Genomic DNA, 17247 nt, shown 5'->3' with positions numbered 1-17247 from the left:
AGCCCAGGTCTGTCTCTTTTTGCTTACTTATCTTCCCCAGGCATGCACTGAGAAATAGCTTGTCATTGTTATTCTGGAATTTGCTTCAATTTTCCTCTTTTCCCAAGTTCTGATTCTTTTTCTCTAAACATTGCGGACTCCTCCCTCATACCAACGCCATGAAGATCGAAGACAGCAGTGCCGAGTGCCAGAACAGCCAGCTTTTTCTCTTCTCCATGTGGGCCTACATGTGCATGCTTTGGCATTTTATTGTTGTCTTGGATAAGGAAGCAGTGAGTGACCTTGGAGGTGAGGTAGCTGCAGGGAAGAGCTGACCTCTTAGGAGATGAATAAGGTGGCCACTCAGGATTCACCTGTGGGCTTTTGGAAGACCTGACCTTGAAAGAGGATCTAAGGGACTCACATAATGCTGCAGTGGGCTCAGCCGCTGCTTGGGACACTTGTATCCCTTGGCAGAGCACTGCTTTGAGTTCTCTCTCCTCTGCCTCTGATCCAGCTCCCTGCAGATGCTTCTGGGAATGCAGCAGATGATGGCGCAAGTACTTGAGTTCTTACCACCCACATGGGGGTCCCACATGGAGCTCCTGGCTCCTGGTTTTGACCTGGCCCAATCCTGCCTATTGTAGCCATTGGGGTAGTAAACCCATGGATGGAAGATCTCTCTCTCTCTCTCCTTTCAAATAAATAAGTAAATAAATAAGTAAAATAAGTAAAATAAAAAAGTAAATAAATCTTAAAAACAAATGATGATCCAAGTATGACTATGTGTTTGGCTCCCTAAAAGCAACCTGCATGGGTTTATATAGTAGGGACCACAATCCACGACTTCTGGGTGAGGTGAGCCAGGGACTATTCCTGAACTGTCCCAGATGACGGCTGCCAAATCCTGACTCAGCATATTCATCCGCCCCACAATCTGACTGCAGCATTTGAGGGGGCGATGAAAAAGCCTTCTCGTTCTTTATAGCAGACTTCTGGAGGAACATATAGCCCTGACCTTTCTCTTTCCCCAGACCTTTGACGCAGAGCAATGCATTTCATGACATCTCATTTATATTACACATCCCTAGCTTCTAGGTTGCAAAAAACAGTGTCTACCTCATGGTTTCTAGAAGAAATTTCCTCAGTTTCTCCCTATTAAAAAAAAAAAGGAAAAAACATCCTCCACCCTAATTCCTATTCTTACTAGACTCCTGCCTTTCCTCATTCTCCTACTTTCTCCCTTAATTAGCAAAGCCATGAAAAAGCCCAGTCCCCAGGTGCACCTGCCTTATAGCTGCAGTGGTCCCCAGGGAGCCGTGTTTCACTCTGTGTCTGTGCTGTGGCCTCCAGGATCTCTGTGAGCCACCACTGTGGCGGCTGCAGGCAGCAGCAGTCAGCACTGTGCTCCTGATCTGTGCCCTCCTAGGACCAGAAGGACATCTGGCCTCCCCCAACTCTTGTTTTTCCCCTAATATTTATTTAAATTATTTGAAAGGCAGAGTGGGAGACAGAGAGTGATAGAGATCTTCCATTTGCTGGGTCACTCCTCAAATGGCCGCAATGGTCAGGCTGAAGCCAGGAGCCAGGAACTCTATCCAGGTTTCTCATGTGGGTGCAGGGGCCCAAGTGTTTGGGCCAACTTCTGCTGCTTTTCCAGGTGCATTAGCAGGGAGCTGGGTGGGAAGTGGAGCAGCTGGGACTCGAAGGGGTGCCCTTCCTCTTCCTCTTCAGTTCTGGGGCAGCGCCATCATGTGTGTATTTAGTCAATGCGCCATATTAACCCCAAGGTGTCTATTAGCGTGGAGGTATGTCAATAGTATAGCAAGCAGGTGCCCACATGAGATGCTGGCAACGCACATGCAGCTTAACCCACTGGGCCACAAGGCCAGCCCCTGGTTTCCCCACTTCTAAACAAGCCTTTTATTAAATAAAAAGAACTTTGCTGTGAGCTTTCTGGCTTCACTCTGTCATGGTTTACCGCATCTCTCCCCTTGCCTCCGCCTCCTCCGTGGGGCAGCACGGCTAGCCACGGGAGACGCAGGAGGTTCTAGCACGGTTCTCTCAACCCAGCTGCCACACACTGAGCAACACAGGAGCTCAATTTCCAGACTGGCTCCAGTGCAGGGCTGCTTGAGTGTTGGAACAAATCGAATTAAACAAATGCCCAATGCTGTGCATCACAGAGGGGAACAAGGTTGCTAATGACCTTGCAATTCCCAAGGAGTTTTTAAAACATTTTTGTAGTTTTCTTGTCAACTGCACGTTGTTTCCTGTCCACGGATTCTGGCCTTGATTGTTTCCCTTAGAAACTTCTCTGCCTGGTAGTGTCTGCCTGGATGCTCATGTTGAAGAGGGGTGTTCCGGGTGCAGGGGTGGAGATTTGCTGTCTAAGCCCCACTGGGGGAGGCACGGTCAAGGCAGGTGATTTGTTGGGAAACTCCTCAAGGTCAAGAGTTTTAGGCTAGGGCTAGTCAAAGGCCCCCTGAGACAAGATGTTGCAATCGCCTGCCTGGAAAAAAAAATAAGACCTGGCAGCCAAGCTCTGGATATTGGGTTGGAAAAAGTTCTCCAGTGTCTGCACTCACAACTCAGCCGCTTAATTCCCCTCTTCCCTCTCGCACCCACACCCTCAACTACACAGGGTGCTCCCAGCACCGCCACGACCCTCTGTGTTACTCTCTTTGGAGTAATGGGTCTCTATCAGGAGCCTGGAGACATCACCAGGTGTCTGGCTGTCAGGACTGGACAGATGGGGGTTGGGTGCAGGTCACAGTGCATGAGCAGAGGGCAGGGGTGCTGGTCAACACGTCGCAGTGCACTGGCGATCCCCACTCACCACTGCCAAGAACAATCTTGTCCAAAGCATGAAGTGTCAGGGTTGAGAAGCCTGGACGTAGGAAGTCAATCTCCAGGCTTCTTTTGGGGGTGAGGAGGGACATTGGCCCAAAAGTGACAGATCCAGGGAACGATCCGCATCTCCAGTCTTTACTCCAGATTCCTTATTTTCGCTCCCCTCTTAACCCAGTTCCAGGGGCACAAGATGCTGCCAGGTTTGAAGATCATGGTGCAAATTATATATATATATATATATATATTTTTTTTTTTCCCAGCTCTCCCTACTGTTTGTTAGCTTAGGATTCAAAGCTGTCCTTAGTCTGCTAAACAAGTCCCTCTATTTTCATGCTTCCAAAGTGTTTTTCTTTTTTTTTTTTTTTTTTTTGACAGGTAGAGTGGACAGTGAGAGAGAGAGAGACAGACAGAAAGGTCTTCCTTTGCCGCTGGTTCACCCTCCAATGGCTGCTGCAGCCTGCGGCCCGTGCACCGCGCTGATCCGATGGCAGGAGCCAGGTGCTTCTCCTGGTCTCCCATGGGGTGCAGGGCCCAAGCACTTGGGCCATCCTCCACTGCACTCCCTGACCACAGCAGAGAGCTGGCCTGGAAGAGGGGCAACCGGGACAGAATCCGGTGCCCCAACCAGGACTAGAACCCGGTGTGCCGGCGCCGCTAGGCGGAGGATTAGCCTAGTGAGCCGTGGCGCCGGCCCCAAAGTGTTTTTGCTCTTGGCTCTTCCCATGTTTTCCTCACCCACATGGGCCCTTCCTCTTCCTCTTCAGTTCTGGGGCTGTATTATCATGTGTGTATTTATTCAATGCACCATATTAACCCCAAGGTCTCTGTTAGCATGGAGGTATGTCAATAATATAGTAAGAAAAAAGAAAGTAGATTACAGTGTATTTTGGAAAATATTCCATTTAAAAAAAAACAAGCATAAATACAAACTTTTAAATAATTATTTTTAATCTTTTTGTACATAGAAAAATATCTAGAAATTACTTACATGAGGCCGACCATATCTGAGCAGTGGAATGGCAGAGGAATTGTACTTTCTCCTGTAAACTTTTTATCTGTAGCTCAACTTTGTCTACAATGATTACATATTTCTTTTATACACAGATGCCAAGAAAAATGATCAAATACTTGAAAAGGAGACAAAAAGATGATCGCATGCCCTTTCAGTGTCATGCTAGAACACTGTTTAACTTGTCCACCTAAGGAATTCGCCAGAGAATTACGCCTTTGATGTGCTGTTTACTAGTCGCAAGGCCAAAACTCAGTGAAGTTGCATATCAACATGTTATATGTTTGTCCAGGGGAGACGAAAATTATTTCTAGCTGACAGAAGCTATAAACCCAAAGTTACAGCTTTATTGCCGTATAGGACATGGACCAATTTTTGATCTAACCTAACAATCATAATCCAACATTCTCTCTTCAGTTCCTATAAATACGAAATTGATTCAGTGTTTCATCATTTGGATTGTTCTGACATGAATGAATTAAATAAATCTTTGACACGTTTATAGTTGTATCAGAATTATGTTTTTAGCATTTTGAAAGTGCTTTGACACATGAATGAAATCATAAAGCAGTTGCCAATTGGACGATAGGAAAAGAATCAAATGAACACCAAAGCAAGTAAGTTCTAGGACGAGCCCAGCCCCTGGCTGCGGCGCCACCTGGGTGCTCTGGCAGGGCTTCCGTTGGATCTGTCTGAGCGCTGATGCCTTTACTCACCTTGGGACAGCCAGCAACGCTGAGAGACGTGAGGTTGACACAGTAAATGGCCAACGCTCTAATAGTATCGTCTGACAGCTGAGGGCAATACGAGACATCCAAGTGTTCCAGGGTTCGTGAGCTTTTGCAGAACGCCTGTAAGAAATGCCAAGGTCAAAGGGTTTTTTTTTTTTTTTTTTCCATTGCCAAATCTTTATTCAAGTGTTGCATTTATCTAGAGCCACCTTAGCCATAGCGGTTCACTTAGGATACATTTAAGTCTCTGACATATAAACACCGTGTCTTATTTTCACAAAAAGGAACAAAAATTAGCTCCCAAATCTTTTTACAATGAAAGATCCTCACACACCAGCTTCACCAATTGGTAAAACTCAAATGCCTGCTAACAAAATTTAGTCCTCCTGAAGTTAGAACTGGTGACATTTGACTCACTGGGTCAGTAGTTATTAGTGTTATATTCAGCCAAATGAGTTGAGGAAAAGGAATCTGGAGGTGAAATTGGATGGCAAGCACTCTGGAGTTGACAGAGGAATGTGATGCAAAGAGGAATTCTTTAGAGTCAGACAGACGTGGGTTTTAATTTCTTGTCCACCACCTGTTACATCTGAAACTTCACAAGTCATTTAACCCTTTGATGCCTCAGTTTCTTATCTTCAGGAAAACAACACTGTTTTGAAATTCCAAGACGGGCATCAGGAACGTCTAGGGTTAGAAAAGGGCCTGCAAGTCCTTGGAAATCTTCCCTTTATCACACTATCTCTTAATTTTCATGCCTATTTTCAGTACAAGTCGAACTGAGTGATAAAAGCAGTCGACCAGGAAATAAAAGCTTGGAACTCAGCACTTACACCGGAACAGAAGGATTCACCAAAGTACACCAAACCGTGTTTGCCAAAATGCACTAATAAATCAAGCAGGTAGAAACCAGAAATCGTGCCCCATTCACGGTGATACTTCTGGGAGATGTGCCTGCCCCAAGTGTAAGAGTTACACGTAAGTACACGTGCTCAGGCTGTGCCGAGGGTTTGCCTCACCGTGAAGCAGTTCAAGCTCTTAAAGTTCTCGGAGACCGCAGTAAGTCATCACTTACTAGTCTAGCTATACTCGCTAGACTTAGAAAGCCTAGTGGGTTACTGTAAGGTATTCCTTGTCTGTAAGTTAACAGTGGGTGTCCACGGGACAACTTGTTCTTTTCCTCTCAGGTGTAAAGGCAGGACCTGGGCTACAAGATCAGTTCATGGCCATCAGGAGGACGCCAGGGATAAAACCACCAGTTGCCTTCTCTCTCATGTTTTTGCCTGTTCGCTCTCATTTCAGCCCTAAAGACGACTGGCAAGAAGTAGGTAGCCAACTCTTTTCTTCAGCCAGTTCATAGAAGAGGCGGGAAAAGACAGAAGATAAGACTAGGGCCGCGGCATCCCACAGAGCAGGGCCAGCACCCTGGCTTGGCCACTGTGTGGGTTACAGAGCGTCTCCCAGCCCCAGCATCTTCTCCTTGGGGAAAATGGTAGCAATACCCATAGAAAGTGTGCTCGTGCAGGTTATAAAATAACACGTATCTCTGAGACGGCTCCTAACACAAAAGGGATTCTCTCGTTAGTCACGATGCTGCCTACAGTACACAGCAGTGACACTGGTTAGTGCTGTGGTTAGTGCTTGGGCACATAGTGAGCACTCTATAATGTTAACCGACACCTTAACTTTGGCAATGCGTATGTATACTACAATTGGAACAATACAGAGAAGAACTCATCCCCGGTGCAAGGATGGCATGCCAATCTGTGAGGCATCCTCTATTTTTCTCAGTAAGTAGGGAAAAATTCAGGAGATCTGTTGTGCAACATGGTGGCTATAATTCATAATGAGGTGTTGTGTATTTGAATACTGAGAGTAGCCTTTGAATGAATTTAAACAAGAAAGTTTCAATGTTCTCACACCCTCAAAATGTATATGAGCCAATATACATGTTCATCAATGAGGTAACCATTTTGATACATGTATCAAAACATCAGGTTTCACTCCATAAATATGTACATTTGTCAGTTTAAAAAACTTTGCATCTCATTAAGAATAAAATAAATATTAATTATCACTGGGATGTGTATATGACACCAATAATAATAGAGGCACACTTGTACTGAACTTTCCAGAAATCTAAAAGATACTGCTTATTTCACCACAAATCACCATCTTTCCCTGCCCACAAACAGCCAGCAGTGATTACCCCAGCCTCTGATCTCACGCACAGCTTGTCTTTTCCAACTGATTCAGCACTTACGCCACTCAACTCGTTCCTGTATTCTGACTAACTGCATGGAAATCTGTCCGGTCTAGCAACTAAGTGAGCTCAGAAACTGGAAGGGGCAGCTTGCCAGGAAACAGTGAGGCCCCTGTCCTTGGAGATAATCCAGGATAGAGGCCACACCCAGAGGGGCGCAGCTGGGTGTCTATCTTTGCATGACTGGAATCTATGGTCTTGCCTCTCAGCTCAGAGATTCAATAACCTTCTCAGTGAGAGAGCAGTAGGTGTCTCATGGCACTGCCTGGAACGCTGCGAGCTTTGATATCCCCTTGCAAGGATCATATTTGGAACACAGTACATTCTCAATAAATACTAGTCATTTGGCTGACCTTTTCTAAGTGTTCTCAAGAAAATTAAAAAGACTGCTTTCATAATACAAGAACTTTTGTGCTAGGGTCAGCATTGTGGTGCCGCGAATAAAGCCACCACCTGAAATGCTGGCATGCCATAGGAGCTCCAGTTTGTGCCCCAGCTCCTCCACTCTGATCCAGCTTCCTGCTAAAGGCCTGGGAAAGCAGCAGAGGATGGCCCAAGTGTTGAGGCCCCTGCCACCCAGGTGGGAGACCTGGAAGAAGCTCCTGGCTCTTTGACCTGGCCCAGCCCTGGCCATTGTGGCCATCTTGGGAGTGAACCAGCAGATGGAAGATCTCTCCCTCTCTCTCTCTCTCTCTCTCCCTCTCTCCCTCCCCCCCTTCTCCCTTTCCCTCTCTCTCTGTAACTCTGACTTTCAAATAAGTAAATCTTTTTTAAAAAAGGAACTCTTGTGGCTGGCGCCACAGCTCACTAGGCTAATCCTCCGCCTTGCGGCGCCAGCACATTGGGTTCTAGCCCCGGTCGGGGCACTGGATTCTGTCCCGGTTGCCCCTCTTCCAGGCCAGCTCTCTGCTGTGGCCAGGGAGTGCAGTGGAGGATGGCCCAAGTGCTTGGGCCCTGCACCCCATGGGAGACCAGGAGAAGCACCTGGCTCCTGCCATCAGATCAGCGCGGTGCGCCGGCCACAGCGTGCCAGCCGGGGCGGCCATTGGAGGGTGAACCAACGGCAAAGGAAGACCTTTCTCTCTGTCTCTCTCTCTCACTGTCCACTCTGCCTGTCCAAAAAAAAAAAAGAACTCTTGGGTTGCAAAGTAGGAAAACATCACTTTCTACTTAGAGAATGGATAGAGATTCAGGAACCAGAGGAAATTTAAAGCAAGAAAGAATATTTAAACCATCAGAGTAATTTTTTTAAAAGATTTATTTATTTATTTGAAAGTCAGAGTTATACAGAAAGAGAAGGAAAGAGAGACAGAGAGAGAGAGAGAGAGGTCTTCCAACTGCTGGTTCACTCCCCAAATGGCTGCAATGGCCAGAGCTGTGCCGATCCAAAGCCAGGAGCCAGGAGCCTCCTCCAGGTCTCCCATGAAAGCGCAGAAGTCCAAGGACTTGGGCCATCTTCTGCTTTCCCAGGCCATAGCGGAGAGCTGGATTGGAAGTGGAGCAGCAGGGACTCTAACCGGCGCCCATATGGGATGCCAGCACTGCAGGCAGAGACTTTATCCACTATGCCACAGCGCTGGGCCCTGGAGTAATTTATTGAAAGCTGAAACAAGCGTTAAAGGGACACCCAAGGCTCAGAGTGTCTGAGAATTCCTGTGCAGTAGCTCTGCCAACATCTTGGACCTGCTGAATCAGTCCTGCTCCATGCCTTTTTAACGACTCCGATATTCTGTGAACTTTCTCAGAGGCTTTAATAAGCTATTAAACTGTTTAATAAGCTATTGAAACTAAAAATAGCTTATCAACAATAATTCTAAGGTCCCTGATGCATGTCTGGTACCATTCACATCCTTTGAAAATCTGAGGCACAAAGATGGGCCCAATGCTTTATGCTCCAATCGGTGGTGAATTCCAGAACTAAAGTCAAAACTTCTCCTCTCTTACAATTCGCACTTTCCTTACAGATGTGTAGGTCACTTAAGTACTGAAGTCCGTAGGCCTATGTCCACATCATCACTCACGAAATCCCGTCTCCCCCCTTAGACAAGATTCTCATCTGCTCTCTAGCTCCGGTCCTCCAGAACCAAACACATGTCAATGACACCGAGTTTCCTTTCTTGGAAAAGCTACCCCACCCTTCTGCCCAGTCCAAGTCTTTCCTAGTGAAGATAGAGAAATATATAAAAGCGAGCAGATTTGGCTCCCTGCTCACATATCACAATTTTGCTGTGGGATAACAACTTTAAGTCTCTGACAGAGTTGAACCTCCCTCTCCCCCACCCACCCCCCGCCCGGATCTTCTGAGCTGAGTCAGTGTGAAGCTACATTCCTCAGTTGGGTATGTAGAAGAACTGGGTTTCCCTTGAATTTGCTGTCACAGTAATGTGCTTCTGTCGAAGTCCTGACTTAAACCAGCTTGACAGGTGGCAGGTCCTTGCCTTAGACCAAATCATTTCGTGTTTCATGCTCATGACATCCTCTATTGGCTGTTTGCCTCATTAGGTCCTGATGGGGTCTACCGCAACATTGGCTGCTTTTTTTTGTCCCCCTTGTCTGTTGATAATTCTGGAAAGATCTTGTGCTGTCAAGAATCATTTTCTATAATGATTATCTCTGACAGCCTCAGAGGCTAGCATACAACTTACATGATTTTCAGTCGTAAACTAAATACAAAATTCCGGTTTTGAATTCGCATTTGGATCTCCTACATAATATGAGATGTACAGCTGCATCCCCCAAAGATGGGCGTGTTCCCACTCAGCATGAGAGCAAGTGGGAGAGCTCACGGCCCGGGCACTGGAACCAATCCCACAGTGCCATCCTGCACCCGCAGCCCTCCTGCCAGAGGCCAGCCCAGACTCAGGGGACACGCGGCTTTCAGTACAGAGAGGACTCTGTGAAAGGGAAAGGGGACCACAATGGGTCCAGTGCAGGTATTTCCAAAGTACAGCCATGGTGAAACTCGGTACGAAAAGCTACGGTGACCTAGACTGTCAGCTTTAGCTTCGCATTAGCTCAAATGTGGCTCCTTTCACACAGTTCCTCAATTCAGTCTTTGTTATTTTTTAAAATATTTATGGTGTTTATTTAAAAGGCAGAGTTACAGAGACAGAGACAGAGACAGAAAGAAGAGAGGGAGAGGTCTTCCAACCACTGGTTCACTCCCTAAATAGCCACAACAGCCAGGGCTGGGCCAGGCTGCATCCAGCAGGCAGGAGCTTCTTCCTGGTCTTGCACGTGGGTGCCAGGTATGCAAGCACTTGGGCTATCCTCTGTTGATCTCCCAGGCACATTAGCAGGGAGCTGGATCAGAAGTGGAGTAGCCAGGACTTGAACCATTGCCCATATGGGATGCTGGCCCTGCAGGCCGTGGCCCATCCTGCTACACCACAATGCCATTCCCCACCCCCAATTCATTCTTGAGCAAGAAATGCCTCTTCCACGTTCCTACAGCTTTTCCATTTTTTTTTCTCACTTTCTACTTCCATTACAGCTACTCAGATGAGCCTAATTGTGTTGTTTTTGGCATTGATTTTAGCTACTGCTGATTTTTTTTAAAATTAAAGATTTATTGGGGCTGGCTCTGTGGCATAGATGGTTGAACCACTGTTTACAGGGCTGGCATCCCATATGTGCGCCAGTTTGAGTCCTGGTTGCTCCACTTCTGATCCAGCTCCTGGCTAATGTGCCTGGGAAAGTGGCAGAAGATGGGCCAAGTCCATGGGCTCTTGCACCCATGTCAGTGACCCAGATGAAGGTCCTGGCTTCCCCTGGCCCAGCCCTGGCTGTTGTGGCCATTTGAGGAGTGAACCAGAGGATGGAAAACTTCTGTCTCTCTGTCTCTGCATTTCTGTAACTCTGCCTTTCCAATAAATAAATAAATCTTTTTTTAAAAAAAGATTTTAAAATTTATAAGATTTAGAAATCTTTTTAAAAAATATTTATTTATTTTGAAAGCATTACAGAGGGCACGAAGCTGGGGCATGCAGTGGCCTGAGTTCAAATCTTGCTCTTGGAAGTTCTATGTCTGGATAAATTACCCAACCTCTCTGAACCGCAATGTACTCATCTGCAACATGGGAATGACATTGTATGTTAACAGGGCACTGACTTCCTAGAGTTGGGAAAATTCAGTGATTGCGTCTGAGTTTGCCACTGAGCGGTACCCGGCACACAGCGGGCCCGCAGCAAATCACACCTAGAACTAGTATTGTATTCACCGCTTCTGTGTGACTGCTTGCCAAATTTATTCCATCATGAACACCACAGGAAAGATTCTTAGAGAACACATTTTCAAGAAGTATCTCTTAATGAACTTTGTAAGTTACGTAGATGTTCGGCTGGTCAGATATGTTATATGTCATAAACATACGAAGACAAGTAAAAATGTATGGCATGAAAATAAATCTAAAGAAAAGTTCTCGAAGTGCACGCGCTTTCTAGGCACACCAAACACACTGTTTTGTTCATTTGCCAGAGAAAAAGCTTCCTGTGGAGAGGCTTTCTCAGTTTGGTTGTCAGCAAAGCTTCATGGGTTGTGAGATGCACCAATTCCAGGAATTTGGTAAAAACAAGGGAATTGCTTTTAAAATATAAGATGTGGCAGATACATAAAAAGAAGGCAAATGGGGGAAGCTAAAGAACAGAAGGGGTAAGCAGAGAACATAATGTGCCCTGGGAAAACCCAAAGGACAAAAGATTAGGAAATGACCAAAACAAGTAGCCTTGAATTACTTTTGGTAATTAGAATGTGTTGGAAAAAAATTGCAGAAAAGTTACCGGCTTTACATTTTTATCTCCAAAATAAAAATGAGCTGGAGTTGGACTACTCAAAGAGCAATGAGGTATTTTTCTTGTGTTGTAGTCTGCAGAATCATCCACACTTTCTCCATTTCTTGGTAATTTACAAAAAAGGGGGGTACCCCGTGGCCCAATTAGCTGGTGATCCATTAGGTGTGGGACAAGGACCTCAGCTGTAACAACCAGTCTGAAAGACACGAAGAATTTCTATGTGAACAACCAGCTCTATCAACTTTTGTTCTGTTTCTTATCCTTCCTTAAGGAAATGGCAGCCTGGGGCTGGCGCTGTGGCACAGTGGGTGAAGGGGCTGCCTGCCGTGCAGGATCTCACATTGGAGCACTGGTTTCACTAGTTCCCCACTCCTGTGCCTGCAAAAGTATCAGAAGGTGGCCCAAGCCCTCAGGCTCCTACACCCATGTGGGAGACCCAGATGGAGCCCCTGGCTCCCGGCCTAGCCCCAGCCCGCGTCGGCACGTTACAGTGAACCAATGGGTGGAAGATGTCTTTCTCTCTCAGTCTCTGCCTCTCTCATTCTGCCTTTCAAATAAATAAATATTTAAAAAGGAAAAAGAAAGAAAACGACAACCTAGCTGCCACACCACCCTCCTGTGACTTCCCACATTTAAAGATCTCTAAGAAATACGAGTTCATGACCTGTCAGTCCTGCTCTGACCTCCCGCGTTGGGACAGGATGGAGCCAGGGATGATGTAATGCAGGGAGACGGCCAGTTGCAGGAAAGCACAGGGTCTGGAATCTGGCAGGGTTTCTCCGTGACCTTGAACAAGCCATTTGACTTCGAGTTTCTTCATCTCCGAGGGGAGAACAAATCTGTCTACCTATCTCATAGGCTTACTGAAAGAAGGGGATACACTGTATCTTCCGAATAAAAGAGACAGACACAGCACCTTATACACACACTGGCTTTTTATGTGTCCACCGTGGAACCACGGAGATCCTGGGGCCACCCTGTCCCTCACTTCAAGACCGGGAAACATCACCTCCAATGTGATGAGGCCCTTGGGATGAGAAAACACCATGAACAACAGAACTGGAAGTGACAGAAAGGGTTATTAGAACTCATAACATGGGCCGACACCGCGGCTCACTAGGCACACCAGGTTCTAGTCCCAGTTGGGGCACTGGATTCTGTCCCGGTTGCCCCTCTTCCAGGCCAGTTCTCTGCTGTGGCCAGCGCGGATCTGCCTTCGGATCAGCGTGGTGCGCCAGCCGCGGCAGCCATTGGAGGGTGAACCAACGGCAAAGGAAGATCTTTCTCTCTGTCTCTCTCTCTCTGTCCACTCTGCCTGTCAAAAAAAAAAAAAAAAAAAAAAAAAAAAAAAAAAAAAAAAAAAAAAACAAACAAACAAACAAAAAAAACTCATAACATGGAGAAAAACAGCTCCCATGGGACATGCCACAGGCACCCTGGCCACGTTGGGTGAGGCACAATGAGCAAAGCCTGGGCGTGTCACCCAGAAAGAGGATCAAACCCAAATCGGCCTATTTGGTGTAAGAAGCTAAAGAAACAGAGATTCAAGCTAAGAGTTGGAAAGAGGGATTCTGATGTTTATTTTCCCTGCCTTTTTATTTATCCAATCTGACAGGCTTTGGTTAACTTTTGGCAAATTTCATCTTTCATAGGGCTACACTAATGTTCCAGGGGCAGCCAAAGGTGTGGGAGCAGCCTCCTGTGGATTATCTTCCTTTTAACGAGGTCTCTGATAAGCTCTGCTCTGTGGGTGCTCGACATGAGAATAACAGACGTGCACACCCCTTTAGCAAGCTCAGCAGAACTTCAGTTGTCCGGGAGTGGTTCTCCCTGGCGGGGAGTGGGCCAGGAGCCAGTGTTGGCGTGGGGGTGTTCCCAGCTTCAGCTGCTTCTCAGCCAAGACAACACAGTACCCAGGGCTCTCCAGTCTTCCGGGGAACCTTGCAGACTATGGGAAACTGACAAGCTGTCAAATCCCACATCTTTTGAAGTCTGGCAAATTTCTAACTCTGTTGTGCTGCCTCCGCAAATGGAAACACACTGATGTCAGCGGGAACAGAGAATACTGAGCTTGTTTCTTTTGCTCAGTCTTTGAAGAACAGGGTCTAAGTATCTTGGCAGGAGTTCCTCTGTGATTCCCAGCTGGTTCCAGGTGCTCCGGGTCTCCTGGGCCACGTTGTTCTGTTCTAGCTTTTTGAAGGCCATTCTTAGCCTGGACAGCCACCTCGCACACAGATTTTTGTAGCAAAGCTCTTAATTGTTCCAGGTTTCACAGAGATTGAGTTCTCAGATACTCTCACATCTTGAATTCTGCAAGAAGAATCTCTTAGTTCCCTCTCCCAAGGCCCTGTAAAACAATTCTAAGCCTCAGATCCCCTGGGATCTTCATCATAAGCTATTAAGTATTTCCCAATGGTAGCCTGGAGTATTAGACAGGAAGAGAGATTTTCCTGCACAATGTGACCAGTAGACACAGGGTCTAAGTGTCTGGTTGTCCCACCTCCCCAGACAGGCGACTGCAGAATTTCTGCTGCACCAAAAGGCCATGATTTAAAGCCATTTTGGAAAGGAATTCTGTTTGCTGCTTCCCTTGCAACCCATAATATCACTTCATCCCTGGAGAGGAGGTGGAGTTACTAAAATCTCATTCTTTGATAATTCCTGAATGACTCAATCTTGGAAACCAAATAGAGAGTCCTGTTGACTTTTAAAAAATGGTTGCTGTTTGGAGCCAAGATATCTAATCCATTGTTGGCATCACAGTCCATGTCAATGGCTAACAAAATCAATTTTCCTTGAGCACCACAGGGTAGAGTCTACCAACTGGCAAGAATGATGGGTGAGAATCCGACAGAACCAATATATGTAACTAGTTAGAAAGTTCAGTGATTCAGAGAGGTGGGCCTCTGGCTTAGCAGTTAAGACGTTGGTTAAGAGCCCACATCCCACACTGCAGTACCTGGGTTCAATTCCCAGCTCTGGCTCCCAACTCCAGCTTCCTGTTAATGCACACACTGGGTGGCAGCAGTGACGACTCAGGTAATGGGGCTCCTGCCACCCAAGTGTCCCCAACCCAATGCAGGCATTTAGAGAGTGAGCCAATGATGGAGAGCTCTCTTGCTCTCTCACTCTCTCGCCAAATAAATAAAAAGAATCACTGGGAAGTAATCCAGTTCTTGCTCTTAGGCCACATGAACTCAACCTTTGTTACACTCTAGAGACCCATGGTCAAGAGGCTGGCCGCAGGCCATTCCGGGGAGAAGACTCGGATAGGACGGTTGCTCAATAAGGTTGGAGCTCCTGGGACTTTCTGACCTTAGTGTCCAGGCCAGACAGAGCTCCACATCAGTTCTAATGATTTCACATCCCGGGCTCAGGTAGCCCTGGGAGCGAGGACTGAGAATACCGAACCCTCAGTTCCCACTTAGGCTCTGCGTGGAGCAGACTCACATCTACTGGACGTTCCTGAGTCACGCTGAAAGCCACATGAACCAGTGGATCTCGGTTTGCTGTTCTCTCAACTATGAAGTAGATAATGATTGGCCCTACATGGCTGCACTTCCTTGTCCCTTCTTCTTTGATCCCTCATCTCTGTTCTCCTTTATATTTGTAAAGCAAGACAATACTGTTACGAAAGGTCAAATAGAAACGAAAATCAGGAGTTTATAGGGATGGAAATTTATTGCAGTGGTTAAGACATTGGGATGGGAGGCCTGCACCCCATATCAGAGTGCCTGGGTTCCAGTCCTGCCTCCTCTCCTGATTCCCCCTTCCTGCTAATGTGCACCCTGAAAGGCGGCAGCTGATGGTTCAAGTACTTGGGTGCCTGCCACTCATGTGAGAGACAGATTGTGTTCCAAGCTTCTGGTTTTGACCTGGCCCAATCCTGGCTGATGCAGGTGTTTAGGAGAGTAAGCTGGCAGTTAGGAGCTCTCTGCCTGTTTCCTTCCTTTCCTCCCTCCCCCACCCCCCAGTCTCTCTCTGCTGTTCAAATAAGTGAATTAAATAAATACATATGTTTTACAATTGATAATCTAAGAGGCTAAAAACCCATTGAAGACTAAAGGTGAGAGGAACATGTCTCAAATGCTCAAGCAGCTGGGACAAGATTGAGGGCCTCAAAAAAGAAGGGGTCCTAAGAAGGTACTAGGGGAATTGAAAGTTTTAGCATTGCTGCTGCTGCTTACACCCCGCAAACAAACGTCATCAGGTGCCTCTGAGATCATCAAAGGATGTGACACCACTGATCTGGGTTCCCTCACTTGAACTCATCAACAGTGCCATTTGCAAGGTACCAGTAAGTCAGCCTGTGAAGAACAGGCAGCCGAGCTGGGCAGGAAAGACAGAGAGCGCGGGGGAGGCTGAACCCCTGCCACATGCTGCCTTTTTTTTTTAAAGATTTATTTATTTATTTGAAAGTCAGAGTTATTCAGAGAAGGGAGAGGCAGAGAGAGACAGAGAGGTCTTCCATCTGCTGGTTCACTCCCCAAAAAGGCCACATGGCTGGAGCTGCACCAATCTGCAGCCAGGAGCCAGGAGCCTTTTCCGGGTCTCCCACATGGGTGCAGGGGCCCAAGGACTTGGGCCATCTTCTACTGCTTTCCCAGGTCATAGCAGAAAGCTGGATTGGAAGTGGGGCCCCTGGATCTCCAACCAGTGCCCATTTGGGATGCCGGCGCCACAGGCAGTGGCTTTACCAGCTACGCCACAATGCTGGGCCCTGCCATATACTTCTTATTTCTCTTGTGTGGTTATAAATCCTGTGCCCACTGATTTCTCATTGCAGAACGCCAAAAAGCAGACACCTGTCTCTGTTAATAAAGGCAAACATGAGCCCATGCTTGGATTTGAAGAACAACAATTGTTCAAGTTGGAGAATTCCCCTTCCCTTCAGACCAGAAAATCTCCAGAGAGAACAAATCAACCGTACAGGACCCACAATTCATCATCATTTGGAATCAGAGACCTCCAAACCACTTGTAAGTAAAAACAGAAACAAATTCCAACAGAGCTCCCTTAGCCTGCCTGCAGCTGCCACGGCCCAGAGAGAGAGAGAGAGAGAGAGAGAGAGAGTGAGAGAGAGAGAGAGAGAGAGAGGTAGGTGCCTCAAAGACAGTCCTGGAGCAGGCGTTTGGCCTGGTGGTTAAGACACCAGTTAAGCTGCCTGTGTGTCACTCCCATCAGAGTGCCTGGGCTGCACAGCTGGCTCTGGTTCCAGCTTCCTGGCAGCGTAGACCTTGGGAGGTGACAATGATGGCTCAAGTCATAGTGTTCCTGCCTATGGAACCCTATGTGGGAGACTGAATTGCGTTCCTGGGTTTCCTCTTGGCCATTTGGAGAATGGACCAGTAGATGGGAGCACTTGTGTTTTTTTCTCCCTCGTCTCTCCCCTCAAAGAAGACTCTGTCCTAAGAGTAGATGAGAAGGGGCCGGTGCTGTGGTAAAGCCACCACCTGCAGTATCAGCATCCCATATGCACACCGGTTCGAGAACCGATTGCTCCACTTCCCATCCAGCGCTATGGCCTGGGAAAGCAGTGGAAGACGGCCCAAGTCCTTGGGCCCCTGCACCCACGTGGGAGACCCGGAAGAAGCTCCTGGCTCCTGGCGTCGGATCGGAGC

The 17247-nt window shown here is 47.1% G+C and overlaps 2 protein-coding genes and 1 pseudogene across 8 annotated transcripts in view; 2 read left to right on the top strand and 1 right to left on the bottom strand.

The window, feature by feature from the left end:
- Positions 1-4057, top strand: part of FAM185A (family with sequence similarity 185 member A) — a 75013-nt gene extending 70956 nt beyond the window's left edge. Inside the window, exon 8 of the mRNA XM_070071211.1 lies at positions 3937-4057. Within this exon, the coding sequence (XP_069927312.1) occupies positions 3937-3983 (47 nt within the window). The 3' untranslated portion in view covers positions 3984-4057. The remainder of the gene's footprint in view (positions 1-3936) is intronic.
- The window catches only part of FBXL13 (F-box and leucine rich repeat protein 13), a 252385-nt gene that overhangs the window by 4062 nt on the left and 231076 nt on the right, over positions 1-17247 (bottom strand). For 6 of the 7 annotated variants that reach the window (XM_051848861.2, XM_051848859.2, XM_051848860.2 and 3 more), the window contains one exon: positions 4558-4692. In XM_051848861.2, coding sequence (XP_051704821.2) covers positions 4558-4692 — 135 coding nt within the window. Of the gene's footprint in view, positions 1-4557; positions 4693-13792; positions 13937-17247 lie in introns of those variants that run through there. The other variant, XM_051848865.2, reaches the window with a different exon arrangement.
- Positions 6259-6358, top strand: LOC127491898 (U6 spliceosomal RNA; annotated as a pseudogene).

This window comes from Oryctolagus cuniculus, chromosome 3, assembly GCF_964237555.1.
Source record: "Oryctolagus cuniculus chromosome 3, mOryCun1.1, whole genome shotgun sequence".
In the NCBI taxonomy this organism is placed as follows: domain Eukaryota; kingdom Metazoa; phylum Chordata; class Mammalia; order Lagomorpha; family Leporidae; genus Oryctolagus; species Oryctolagus cuniculus.
This window is presented reverse-complemented; position numbering and strand designations above follow the sequence as displayed.